The sequence below is a fragment of the Papaver somniferum genome, chromosome 8 (genome assembly GCF_003573695.1).
Source record: "Papaver somniferum cultivar HN1 chromosome 8, ASM357369v1, whole genome shotgun sequence".
Lineage (NCBI taxonomy): Eukaryota > Viridiplantae > Streptophyta > Magnoliopsida > Ranunculales > Papaveraceae > Papaver > Papaver somniferum.
The window spans coordinates 99,970,211-99,984,358 of NC_039365.1; the positions used below are offsets into that span (position 1 = coordinate 99,970,211).

Here is a 14,148-nt window from a genome sequence, read left to right on the forward strand (position 1 = left end):
AAAGTTCAATTGTATCACAACTTTGACAATAACACTATCGTGATATGCATCACTCCCCCTTAGTCAATACATATCTCAACATGAAAACCACTCCCCCTTATATAATGATCCGTAAACCATATGTATTTGTAGTGTGAACCACACATTAATTCTCCTCCTTTTAGTCAAAAAAATTGGCAAAGGTACGAAAATTAGTGGGATCCTAATGAAATTTCCACAGAGATACATCATGACCAAAAGGTGTATTAACATACCAACAAGTTTAGATGCAATCATAAAGCCGAAGCTAAATGCATTCATCAAGGAGTTAATGAAGATACAAGATAACCCCTACAAATTCCACATCCGCACTCCCCACAAAGATTTGGAAATTAAGCACAAGTTCAAAAGAACTCTTCCCTATAAAATGTCATCCCCGAAGGAACAACAAATGCGACCTTACTTTTATAAGAAAATAAGGATTTCTTTGGACAACCAAATCACATGAAAACATGAATTTGTATCCACAAAATTCAATTAAAATAACCACAAGAGGACCCATAGTTAGTTCAATCGAAAAATAACAACCAAATTAATCACAAGAAAACCCATGATTAATTCAATTGGAATACACAACCAAATTAACCACAAAAAGCGATCAATTTAATTGGTCATGCTCGACATAAGTGAACTTACAGAGCAACAACTAAAATAACCAAAAGAGAATGATTAATTTTAGTTGATCATGTTCGACATAGGGAACCTTATGGAGCAACAACTAAGTTAATCATAATAATGAACAACTTAGTCGATTGTGCTCAACATAAGAAACCTTATGGAACAACACAATATATGCACAAAGATTGTGGATCGGAGATCGACCAAATACTACGGAATAGACAAGGATTCATTATATTTTTCATCACTATTTGCACAATGACATATAATAGACTTAATCTTTGTAAACAAAATTTTTATCCTTTCATTTTATCAAAACATGACATAAAAGGCTTTAACTTTTGTAATGTCAAAAGTTCATTTTATCTTGCATCAATACATTCATATATCGACATAATAGAGATAACTTTTGAACAAGTATGGGACAGTCACAGTTCACGGACGTAAACAACATATCCCATAACAATTTGCAATATATAAAATCATAAAGATTAAAATTGCAAAAATCATCTTCCAAAAAATACTTTTAGAATTTAAATCAATAAATATAAAAACAATGAAGATGAAAATCATTGGACATAGCTATGTGTACTCACAATAATGGATATTCCAAACCCTAGTTATTCTTCTAAAAACCAAAAGGAAGATTTACTAGACATTGAGACCTCTAAAGAATTCTTTATCGTCCCTGAACTCCTTGTCGTCAACAGCCATAGGAACATAGGGTTCATGGACAAAGGAGCCGATTCGAACGAACCTTCTAGGCTGATGATGTCGAACCAGGGTCTTCTGAATTTCGAGAGTTCTCACAACAAAAGCCTTTATTTGCCGAATCTCCTTCCCTGCTTTCTTCAACTCTTCAAGAACGTCAGAAAACTTTTGAGAATTAGAAGGAACAACTCTTGGCTTCCTCACATTCCTTCTTTTTCTCTTCAAAGTTGGAGGCAACAGAGATTTTTCTTTTCCTTCATGATTGATGGCTTAACAATCATATTAACATCTTTTCCATCAGAATGTATGACGCTTGGAGTCTCCATACGTGTATGGGTTTGTGAGAGGAAATCACAATATAAACTCAACAGACAGTCTTAAGATGAAAAGAGTTTCAGAGAAGGAAAAAGGAATGTAGGGTTATGGAACCTTTTAACCATATAGGTTCATGCACGCTCGATTCACGACCCTAGAGAGAATGAAATAGTCGAGAATAACCCCCTTTTGATAAACAAGGAGGTTTATTCCAATATCAATTAGATATGAAAGAATTCAAATCATACAACAAATCTAAGAAAAACAAAACAAAATTATTTTTTTTTTCTTTCTTTTTAAGCCTGAGGTGTGCAAGTTCTTGTCTCTTTTAATCAGGTACATGAGACAAGATGCACAAAAACAATACAATTAAGTTGTGTTGTGGTGAACAACAATTTGTCCACCATGACCCTTTTGAAAGGAATTCATAGATCCCTGTCTATCAAAGTGTTTAGACCATACTCTTTTCTCTAGTGGTCTTGACCTCTCTTTGGAAACCAACTTCTTTGAAGAGGATAAAATCTTACATACCTCAGCGGTTTTTTGAACAAGTTTGAGCTTGTTTGCTAGGCGATTTTCTCTCCGTTGAAGTCTCTTGACATGTCTCGTATTGTGTTTATACTTGAAACACTTTGAAAGTTCATGACCCTTGAGTGAACAATAATAACATGTCAATGGATATGCTGATTCGAACTCCCGAGATGTGCAAGCTGCTAGGCACGGAGTGGAACCTGAAAAATCAGACAGAGAGTTTCCAACAGAAAGGTTAATTTTTTCTTCCAGATTGGTTGAGTTTCTTTTTGGAAGAATATCAAGATTGATGTATGTATTGCTACAGTTATCAAAATCGATATCTTCACAAAGAAGTGCAACACTTGATTTTTCGTCTTCATTAGAATCATAGTGATCAGATATTTCATCAAGAGTTGCAGCAAGACCTTTGTTTCCAGTGTATTTTCTCCGATTTGGACACTCATTCGCAAAATAACCAAAACCTTTACACTTAAAGCATTGTGGCATATCCTCTTCATCAGCCTCGTCAGCATCCCAGTTTTTAGGAGAAACGCGATTGTGAGGTTTCACTGACGACCTAGGTTTGTCTCTTGAAAACCGTTTACTTCTATTCAATAGAAGATCTCTAAACTGTCTTGTGATCATATAGACTGATTTGTCAAGATCTTCATCTGATGAATCAGTCTTAGAAAGATCATCCTCAGAGACATAAACACTTTTACTTTTGTCAAGTAATTTAGTGTTCTTTTGTGATTTGAAGGCAACATCCTTTCCGATTTTGGATGTATGCTCATGATCAAAGATCTTTAGCTTTCCAACCAACGTGTTTCTGGAAAGAGCATCAAGGTTATTTCCTTCAATGATGGAATACTTCTTAGAATCGTATCTAGATGGCAGCGATCTGAGGATTTTCATCACAATGTCCTTTTCAGGAATAGTCTTACCTAATGCTAAAGATGGATTAACAATTTCAGACACTTTGTGATTAAACTCATCAAATGAATCTTCATCTGCCATACGAAGGTTTTCCCTATCGGAATAAAGGTTTTGAAGCGTAGCTTCCATTTCACTGGTATTACCTTCGAATACGGTTTCTAAGATATCCCAAGCATCTTTAGACCTAGTGCACGTAGTCACATGGTGCTGAAGATCTGGGGTACTGGCATGTATGATGGCATTCAAACCATTGGAGTTTTGCTTTGCAGCAAGTATCTCGGCAGCATTGTATTCACCAATGTTCTTTGGAATGTTCACATTCCCTACTGCCACTACGGGAGCATCATAGCCATTAACCACATAAACCCATGATTGAAAATCACGCGCTTGGAGAAAGGCACGAATAGAAATTTTCCACCACAATTAAATAGAGCCATCGAAGACTGGTGGTATGTTTATAGAGATAGCACCCTTGTCCATATCAGATCGCTACAAACACAGATTTATTAGGTCTTTAATGTGTTTGCATGCTCTGATACCAATTGAAAATGCGGGGGTCTAACAACCACACCCAAAAATTCTTTTGGCAATCTGAGAGGACTTACTCCAATATACTTTATAGAGAATCAACTAGACATTCAGACTCAATCTAGAATAAATTATATCAAAGAGTTTAATATCTCTAACTCTTAATTCAATCCGCAATCAGCAAATAGAAATTTGCGAGCCTGATTGAATATAATAGGAGTTTCTTGAACGGTACCAAAAACCAATGTTAAGTTTCAATCAATGTAAATCAACAACCAAAGGTTGGATATTCTAATTGATTGATCTTAACACACAACCTATGATATTTCAATTATATAACAAAATATAATGCGAAAAAGAAATAACACATACACCATAATTTTGTTAACGAGGAAACCGCAAATGCAGAAAAACCATGGGACCTAGTCCAGATTGAACACCACACTGTATTAAGCCGTTACAGACACTAGCCTACTACCAATTAACTTCAGACTGACTGTAGTTGAACCCTAATCAATCTCACACTGATTCAAGGTACAGTTGCGCTCCTTACGTCTCTGATCCCAGCATGATACTATATACTTGATTCCCTTAGCTGATCTCACCCACAACCAAGAGTTGATACAACCCAAAGTCGAAGACTTGATAGACAAATCTTTCTCACCCTGAAAAGTCTATAGGATTGAATAAATCTGTCTCCCACATAAATACCCAAGAGTTTTGTTCCGTCTTTTAATAAATCAAGGTGAACAGGAACCAATTGATAAACCAGACTTATATTCCCAAAGAACAGCCTAGTATTATAAATCACCTCACAATAAACTTAATCTACTAGCAAAACAAGTTATTGTGGAATCACAAACCATCAGACGAAGTTTGTTTGTGATTATTTTTCTATCTTGCCTATCAGAGATATAAAATCTCGAGCCAATTATTTCAATTATACTCAACACGATAGAAACAACAAGATGAGATCACACAACTACAAAGATAATAGTTGGGTCTGGATTCACAATCCCAATGAAGTCTTCAAGTCGTTAACCTACAGGGTCTCGAGAAGAAACCTAAGGTTAAAGGAGAATCGACTCTAGTTATGCAACTAGTAACACACAGGAGGTGTGGGGATTAGGTTTCCCAGTTGCTAGAGTTCTCCTTTATATAGTTTTCAAATCAGGGTTTGCAATCCAAGTTACCTTGGTGACAAAGCATTCCATATTCACCGTTATATGAAAAACTTGATTCAACCAAGCTAATATCTTTCAGCCGTTAGATCGAACTTAGATTGTTACACACAAATGAAATGTACCCTCATTTAGGTTTATGTAACCGTACCTAAAATTTTACACCATGTTGGTTCACAAATAGTTAACCGAGGTTATCCATATGATTACTCCCATATCAACCTTATTCATCTTAACCATAACTAGTTCAAATGACTCAAATGAAACTAGTTAAGAGTTGTTTAATTGTTTAGAAAACACAATTGAAATCAAATCGGTTTGATTCACTTGAATCAATCATGAACATTATAGCTACGATTTGCAAAGATTGCATTCCTTATGATTTAAATGTTTAAGTTCATGGACTTGACCGATTTGACAAAGTAATCATCTTAGGTATGCGTACGGGTATGCGTACTTAAGCAACCGGTTTTGAGTTTGTAAAGTTTCCAAACTCAGCAGGAATTTTCGGTTCAAAAACTTCCGCCAGTATGCGTACGGGTACGCCTACTTAAGGTGACTAGTCAAGAGTTTTGCCAAAACCAAACTCAGCAGAAATTCTCGGTTCGAGAACTTCCGCCAGTATGCGTACGGGTACGCATACTTAAACTGTCTCCTTCACCAATTTCATATACACACATATGCATACTCTTGGCTTCCGGTTTATGGACTTATACACTAATGTGCGAACACACTATATATGATTATATCCAAGGATAGTTACATCATCAACTCTTTATTTCAATCATTGAAACATTCTTCTATAATGTCAATAGACGTTTTCACACACTATTAGCATCAAAGCAATTTTCAAGATATTGAAATATCAATATTGAAACCTTCCAAGTCTTACACCAAATGATTGTATCACACAAACCATGTAATATGTTACTCGGAAATTTTCTCATGATATAAGATGAACTTGGTCGAAGCGAAAGCTTACCAACACATATTTCGAGAAATATGTAAGCGAGATATACTCAGCTCGAAATCTCAAATGTGTATAGAGAAAACTATATCGTAACACGACTTATGTTTCAATATAGGAGATAGTAGAAATAGACTTTCCAAGTGATAGATAAGTTCAAGTCTCCACATACCTTTTGTCGAAGAAGTTCCACAAGCTCCCCTTAGTAGTTCTTCGTCTTCAAGAGATGAACGTCGACAGATTTAAGCTCAACTACACTATCTATGTCCTAGTCCGAGACATCTACAAATAGGCTAGAAATCAAGACTTATAGCTTTGATCACTAACATTGACAAACATGCTTGAGATAGCAACACATGCGAGTTCGGCCGAGCAATTTTCTAACAATTTCTATGAATCAGTAAGGATATTTTGGGTCTGAGACAAATAAATTTACCGAGTTATCAAGTCGACAACCATTTCGCTCAACTCAATTTATTACCATGGTCCATGGTAATTCATTTATAAAAAAAACCGAATGGTCCTTTTTTTTGTAGAAATAAAATGCATTAAAAGCAGCTAACCAACTTGGTCACCTGAAAGTCTTACAACATTTGTGTCAGAGAAATATAAAGATGGTTGTGGCTGTAACATCTCATCTTTGGATTTATCAACTAATAAAGACTGGTGGATACAATAAGGAGCAACAATACTCCAATTAACACCATGTACAAATTTTCTTGCTTCTTTGGCTAGAATATCCGCAACTCTATTAGCCTCTCTTGGGACATACTTACAACCCAAAAAATTATAGCATTGAGTAGCAATTTTCTTCGCTTCCTTTAGAATAGATTCACACTGCCATAGAATTCTATTGCTTACGCCATTCAAGTACTTTACCACTCTCTTGAAATCTCCTTCAATGCCAAAAGCCGATATCCTTGCTTTTTTTTCCCAACTAGCTCCTTTTAGAGTTGCGACTGCTTCTGCCTCTTCCGTACTGGATGTAGTTTTGGGTCCTTCTCTTGCTCCTTCCGTAGTACCTACGTGATTATGAACAACAATGACAACACCTGTATTAGAATTAGTATCCAATATCCAAGCAGCATCCACATTAACTTTCAACTCATTTAAACTTTGAGTGATCCATTGAGGTTGACTATGTAATGCGTTTACCACCATTGGAAATAAAACATTTTTGTTAAGAACTTCAGCTCTAGGTGTCCAGAACTGATTGTGCCTTTGTATAATATGGGATGTCGTAATTGAGGAGTTAGATTTATCCCTAAACTCCTTCCATATAAACCAACATTTCGTCGCTGCAGATTCTACAAAAATGCTATGAGCAGCTCCATTTATCTAAGAGCAGAAATGTTCCTTAAAAGAAGCGCCTGAATGAACAGAAAGAAGAGAAGGAAAAGGAGGCAACATCCAAATAGATTTAGGAAAATGGCATTTAAAGAATAGATGTTCCATTGTCTCATCCTTTGATTCACAGAAAATACATCTTGAAGAGGCTTTTCTAGTGTATCTAGACAAAGTATAGTTAACAGGTAAAGCATCGTTCAAACATATACAAATAAAAAGTTTAATCCTTTGCAAAACCTTTAGGTTCCATAGTTTCTTCCAAAAAGTTTTATAATGCTCATTACTCCCTAAGGATATAGAAGGATCATTAAGTTTAGCATACATGGACTTAACCGTGAAGTTATCATCTCTAGTTAACTTCCATCTAATTCTATCTTTATGTAACAAATTGTCAGCATTGCAGAATAAGTTGATATTCAAAATTTTAGAGATAATGACATAAGGAAAACAAGACTGAAGAGAAACTAAATTCTACTTATTGTTGCAATCAATTAAGTCTGCAACAAGTGGTAGATTGGTGTTAATGGGCAAGCCCATTTCAGACAGATTTTTATCAAAACCAGGTATCCCGTTATCAAACCATATATTAATGGACTTTCCATCACCTACTTCCCAAATGTTGTTTTGTTTAATGAGGGCCATGCCTTTACTGATGCATTTCCACATCCAGGAGCTAGACTTAGACACTTTGGCAACAAGAACAAAAGAGTTCTTGAAATACTTAGGTTTTAACAGAGATAACATTAAAGAGTTGGGATTTTCTACATAGGGGTGAGCATGGGCCGGTTTTCACCTCATCCGCATCCAATCCAATACATTACGGATATCAAATTTTGCATCCGCACCCAATCCAATATCCGACGGATTTGCATCCAATGGATGCACGGATGGACGGATTGGATACGGATAATCCAATGGATTTGTTTTAGTTAAAATTTATAATAAAGAAAATAAAGCCAACACTAATGACCCCTTATAAAACCTATATATTCTATATATGTATACAAATATAAAAATGCGATGTAACACCCCAACCAAACACTTTAAGAATTCCTAAATGATCCATAATATTTTCTAGAACTATATAAATGTCCTTAATTTAACGGATATGGATGTCCAACGGATTTTCATGGTTGCATCTGAGCCCCATCCGTAATCCGTTGGATATCAAAAATTCCTTCCGCGTCCAATCCATTAACGAACGGTCCGAGATCCATCCGCAAAAGAACGGTCGGTCCCGATTAAATCCGCGGATTATGGGCCAAATGCTCACCCTATGAATCTACCGGTCTCCATGCCAAGTTAGCTAACAAAACCGAATGGTTCGCTCACCTCAAATTACTTCCATGGCCCATGGTTACACAATAGGCTTTATCACTGGAGAATTGAGGGGCCCTATTCGATCAGTAATTACTGCCTGGTAGACGGTGATAGAATAATAAACGGCGTCATGAAATTCTGTTATCCTAAGAGCAAACGGAATTCAGAAAATTAAAAAGAGAGAAGAAGCGAATCCCAGCAGACCATTCTACTACTCTATCCTCTTTCTTATCCGCAAAATCTGTTAACAGCAAAAGATAGAACAAATTGACGGAATTGTACTTCCATATATCAGCAGCATTTGCAAACTAAACTCTCTCTCTCTCGTTCTCCTTTGCAGTCATGGCGGGTCTACTTGTACCCTCCTCTTCAGCTCTCTTACCTTCTCGATTCCCCTCCTCATCTTCTTCCTCAAAACTATCTCCTTTAGTTTCTTCTATATCCTCAACTTCAGGTACAAACATTCTACTCTTCTTTTACTACTACATGGTTTTTCATTGTTTGAGTTTCTTACTTCAATTTTTATGTTTATAATCACAAATTTAGTTTTGTTTGATTATATGTACAGGCCAGATTTATGGGAGAAAGTTCAATGGAGGAGGAATTGGAAACCTTATTAAAAAGGGAAGATCTCAATTTCATTTCTCAGTGAAAAATGTTGCTACTGAAATCATTCCTGCAGAGGTTTGAAACCCTTTACCTACTATGCTACCTTGATTAAATTAGCCTTTTATGTATAGTTGTTTTTGTTATGTGTACTTTTAATTAGCCCATTTCTACTATGCTATTAGAATTGAAGGGATGAGACCATGAAATTTTCAGGCTAAAAAACGTGCTAAGGAAAGTCAGAGACCAGTGTATCCTTTTGCAGCAATAGTAGGACAAGATGAAATGAAATTGTGTCTACTGCTTAATGTTATTGACCCAAAAATTGGAGGTGTTATGATAATGGGTGATAGAGGAACTGGAAAATCAACAACTGTTAGGTCTCTAGTTGATTTACTACCTGAAATCAAAGTGGTAGCAGGGGATCCATTCAATTCTGACCCGGAAGATCCCGAATCCATGGGTGTGGAAGTCAGAGAAAGTGTCTTAAATGGTGAGGAACTAGAGATTGTGACTACTAAAATCAACATGGTTGATCTTCCACTAGGTGCTACCGAAGATAGGGTTTGTGGTACAATTGATATTGAGAAAGCTTTAACAGAAGGAGTGAAGGCATTCGAGCCAGGTCTACTTGCTAAAGCGAATAGAGGAATTCTATATGTGGATGAAGTAAATCTTTTGGATGATCATTTGGTTGATGTTCTTTTAGATTCTGCTGCCTCTGGGTGGAACACTGTCGAGAGAGAGGGAATCTCAATTTCTCATCCTGCTCGGTTTATCCTAATTGGTTCAGGAAATCCAGAAGAAGGTGAGCTTAGACCACAACTTCTCGACCGATTTGGGATGCATGCACAAGTTGGGACTGTGAGAGATGCGGAGCTTAGGGTGAAGATTGTAGAGGAGAGGGCACGGTTTGACCAGAACCCTAAAGAGTTCCGTACTACCTACAATGTAGACCAAGATAAACTCCAAGAACAGATAACTGCTGCAAGGAAAATTCTTTCTTCTGTCAAGGTTGATCGCGATCTTTGTGTGAAGATATCTAAAGTTTGTGCAGAACTAAATGTTGATGGATTGAGAGGAGATATTGTTACTAACAGGGCAGCAAGAGCTTTAGCTGCTCTGAAGGGAAGAGATCAAGTAACTCCGGAGGATATTGCAACTGTCATTCCCAATTGTTTAAGACATCGTCTTAGAAAGGATCCATTAGAATCAATAGACTCTGGATTACTCGTCATTGAAAAATTCTACGAGGTCTTTGGTTGAAGGAGGTAAATAACCGCTATGTTCTTCAATTTTTGTTCGAATGTTTGTTGGTTAATCTTCTTTTAGACAACACCCGCTCTTTTGTGTTATTTTCCTTCTTTCATTGCTCGTGTTCTCTTAATCCTAGTTTTTCCTGTATAAGGTTCATATTTTCAGTTGGTTAGCTAGATGAACACTAAGAATGTCAATTCAGAAACAAACTCTAATCACGAGGGTTCTTGATTTCGAGCATTTTAGCTTTTACCACTGAACTGGGATATTCTGGAATGTAATGGTTCTGAAATGAAATTGATCAATTACACCCTGTTCCTAGGGCAACCAAGGTAGCTCTTGACCGAGTTGCCAACATATAGAAATGATGGTTGGTTCCCAAAGTGGATATTTTTCTGTCATCCAATCACTGTTCAGGTGGAGAAACTTTATGTGCTGTACCTTTCACTCTCTTCTAGCTGAATCTTTTTTGCTGATATGTTTTCCTACTGCGATTTCTCCATCTTTCATGTTCCAAAGTTGATCGTGTCACAGAAGATAGACGACAGAGATCCTCGTTAATAAAAGAATTTTCCAGTAAGATGTGCCACATTAGTACGGGGAGAGTAGTAGGGAGGAAGCTGGGGGAGGGGATTCAGGGGAATATGGATTCTGCTACAAATATAGGCATTCCAAAAACAAAAACAAAAAATGCATAGAGTAAGTTTCAGACACAACCCAGAACAAGTCGGCCAATCATGTAAGAAGTCTAACTGTAGGAAATATCCATTCACATGATTCACTGGTTCAGATAACAAAGGCACCGAACATGTTTTGGTTGTTCGCTATTTTCGCTATATGCCTAAGTTGGCTAGTTGCTAAATATTCATCTTCCATTCTTATAGATCTCTCTCAGAGTTATGTGCACCGTTACAGATCGAGCTGATAAGCAGCAGCATATTGGACTATGATTTAACACAAAGATAAGAACACACAAGATTTTTAGCAGAACTGCAAGCGGTATTCACAATCAAAAAAACAATTTGGGATTCCTTTCTTGCTTTTATATATACTACAAGTAGCAACTGTTACAAGTATCATCAATAAGATAGTCCGCAGACTTCCATGAATTTTAACAACAAAGCAAAAATATACAGCCACCTGCATGGTAATGTATGGGTGTTCATCTCATGGTGGTTCCTTTTTTAACATATTTAGGAACCCAAAATTTAGGCGTCTGCTCCACGAAGGATGGTGGCCGGCCATATACAACAGATGCAGCTCGAATCAAGATACCTGCAGTTAAACCCCAAATGACAAATTCCTTGTTCTCTGCTTTGTAATCGAAAAAATGGATCAGATATTTATCTCCCAACCATTCTCTCTCCTCTGATGTTCGATTTTCGTCCTAAATCCATCAAAAAATTTAGTCAAAAATGTAATAGAAGAGATTTTATCATTACAACAAACTAGAGAAGATAGGAAAAGTGTAATGTGGAAAACCTTAAGAAACATCTCCAATGGAGCATCAAAAATTTCTTCAACTTCTGCAGGATTTGGCATGGGCGTAAATGCTTGTTGGTCAGAAAGAATGCCAATTACGGGAACCACTTTCATGAGATGCTGCACAAACACCCACGGAAAAAAAGAAGAAGAAGAGTAAGTGAACAATGATTTTGTTAGACCAATATGAAGTGCGGAAGTTTATTTTTCCCTCCTAGGATTTATTTGTTGGTTGGTTGATAATCACAAATTCCTGAAAATTCCTATTCTGCTCATTCTCCTCTTCTTTGGCTCTATATCTTTAAGAACATTCTCTAAGCATACTTGGGGATATGCAATGCAACATCACAAACTAACACATCTTGTTTCTTAAATGGAAAAACATTATTGTGATATTGTTTCTGTATCTTTGTTTAGTTTAGCATGTGACCTATATTTTACAATTAACCAGAACTGAGATACTATACTATCAACTCCTTGCAATTTCAGACTATCAAACGAACTCCAATTCTCACAGCGCAAATCTAAACTCGAACTATAAGTCTAACTGTAAAAACTTAAATGCAAGTTCAACCCATCGGAAGTGTCACCTATAAGACCAATGTAAAAGCTTGAACTCAGAGGCTAACACTAAAATCCAGAACATTTTGTCACTCATTAGTTATTAGCTTCGAGTAAAGCACATCGTCTGAATAGCCTTTCAGTACCTACATTATCTAACACTGGGAACAAATTTTATTCTTGTCAATGAGTTTAAAATTTTAATTCTTCATTTTACAGAGAAATCAAACACTAAAAGTGTCTATTCATCCTAAATGAATCCATTAAGAAACCCCTAATTAATCATTTTCCATACCTTTGATAAGAAAGGTTCAAGCACAGTAACAATATTAACAAGTGAAGGATCTAATCCAATCTCTTCATTAGCTTCTCTAGTTGCTGTCTCTTCATCATTTGCATCCCCTTCATCTGCTTTTCCTCCTGGTAATGCTACTTCACCTACATAAACAAAATCAACCTCAATTTCATAAAATTCAGATAAAACACAAATGAAACCTAAAAATCTATTCTTCAAACCTAAAGCCTAGTTGATCAAAATAATCACCCGAGTGAGAAGAAAGTCTCGTAGAACGTTTAGTAAGAATAACCCTAAGATCTCCAACATTATCTTCAAACAAACAAACAAGAACAGCAGCTTTTTTACATGTAAATCTTTCTGGATCCGCAATTGGTGTTGCAGATTGTGCAAAACCTAATTGAGAAACAACTTTACCACCGCTTTCCTCTCTTTTTTGTTCGTCAATTTCATCATTCTCTGTATGTGGTGGTGGTGATTTATAAAGACGAAGTTGCTGAGCTAAGATTCTAAGTCTTTGTGATCCTCCGAATGATGAATTTGAATCAATTAAGTTAGATATCGGTGATGAATTGGGTGTTGGGGATGTTGGAGTTGTAGCCATTAGTAATCTTCTTTTAAGAGATATTGAAATCGGTGAGTAATTGAATCTCATTGAAGAGATTTCTTTCACATTTATTATTACACTGACTTGTTTCAGAGATGGTGTACAGAGAAATGTCTGATCTAAACATACGCAATGCGGTTCTTTTTAGCATGATGACGTTGTTAATCTCTTATTTTACGCTTGTCAGTGAACTTTTCGAAAGGGAGAACCAGAATAGTGAACTTAATTCTTCCAACCTTGATGCCCCAGTAGACATGCTCTATGCTGACTTTGTTGGCCCTTTTGCACAAAGGTGCGACAAAGCCACCTTTTGCCATACCAGTCGGAATTCAATTTGAATGCAGAAGTATAAGTAGAAGTCAGAAGTGCTTCTCCAGAAACAGAAGTTAGAAGTCCTGATTTTTTGCTTCATAAAAAGTCAATTTTTCTGTTTCTGGAAGTCATTCTGAAATTCTACATCCAAACTGATTTCTTGTTTTTGTGTATCCAAACGCGCTCTTTTTTCTTAGGGTTAAAATGGTTTTTAAATCCTTTCTTTACCGATCAAAAAAATATAATATTAAACATAGTAACTTGGAATATTAAGAGTCTTCGTGATGTTAAGTGAAGAGGGAGGGTGAAAAAATGGATAAAATTAGATGATCCAACTATTATAGTTTTTCAAGAAATTTTGTTAGAATCTTGTAATGATTCAATTGTTGCTCGAATTTGGGGGAATAGACCAGTATATTGGATAGCTTTAAATTCAATTGGTAGGTCTGGGGGTATACTGAAGTTACGGAATCCTAATGTAGCTTCTATTTTTAATTATCGTGTTTGTACCCAAAATTACTTTTAGGTACTAAACACGATGATTTGATGATGA

The 14,148-nt window shown here is 36.3% G+C and overlaps 2 protein-coding genes across 2 annotated transcripts; one reads left to right on the forward strand and one right to left on the reverse strand.

Moving 5' to 3' along the window:
* Positions 1–8,664: 8,664 nt before the first annotated feature.
* On the forward strand, positions 8,665–10,669 carry LOC113302267 (magnesium-chelatase subunit ChlI, chloroplastic-like). Its single transcript, XM_026551160.1, has 3 exons — positions 8,665–8,929; positions 9,044–9,159; positions 9,298–10,669. Exons 1-3 carry the CDS (start codon positions 8,818–8,820, stop codon positions 10,345–10,347), a joined length of 1,278 nt encoding a protein of 425 aa, XP_026406945.1. The 5' UTR covers positions 8,665–8,817; the 3' UTR covers positions 10,348–10,669.
* A 671-nt stretch (positions 10,670–11,340) lies between these two features.
* LOC113302268 (nudix hydrolase 15, mitochondrial-like) lies at positions 11,341–13,433 on the reverse strand. Its single transcript, XM_026551161.1, has 4 exons — positions 12,926–13,433; positions 12,677–12,819; positions 11,821–11,940; positions 11,341–11,725 (listed from the first exon to the last, which is right to left on the reverse strand). The coding sequence occupies exons 1-4, from the start codon at positions 13,329–13,331 to the stop codon at positions 11,501–11,503; spliced, it is 894 nt and encodes a 297-aa protein (XP_026406946.1). The 5' UTR covers positions 13,332–13,433; the 3' UTR covers positions 11,341–11,500.
* Positions 13,434–14,148: the final 715 nt, after the last annotated feature.

Coding starts and splice junctions, on each gene's coding strand:
- LOC113302267 (XM_026551160.1), top strand. CDS start 8,818: ATGGCGGGTCTACTTGTACCCTCCTCTTCAGCTCTCTTACCTTCTCGA. Junction 8,930..9,043: donor TTCTATATCCTCAACTTCAG/GTACAAACATTC, acceptor TTATATGTACAG/GCCAGATTTATGGGAGAAAG. Junction 9,160..9,297: donor CTGAAATCATTCCTGCAGAG/GTTTGAAACCCT, acceptor TGAAATTTTCAG/GCTAAAAAACGTGCTAAGGA.
- LOC113302268 (XM_026551161.1), bottom strand. CDS start 13,331: ATGAGATTCAATTACTCACCGATTTCAATATCTCTTAAAAGAAGATTA. Junction 12,820..12,925: donor GAGACTTTCTTCTCACTCGG/GTGATTATTTTG, acceptor TTGTTTATGTAG/GTGAAGTAGCATTACCAGGA. Junction 11,726..11,820: donor CATTGGAGATGTTTCTTAAG/GTTTTCCACATT, acceptor TGATGGATTTAG/GACGAAAATCGAACATCAGA.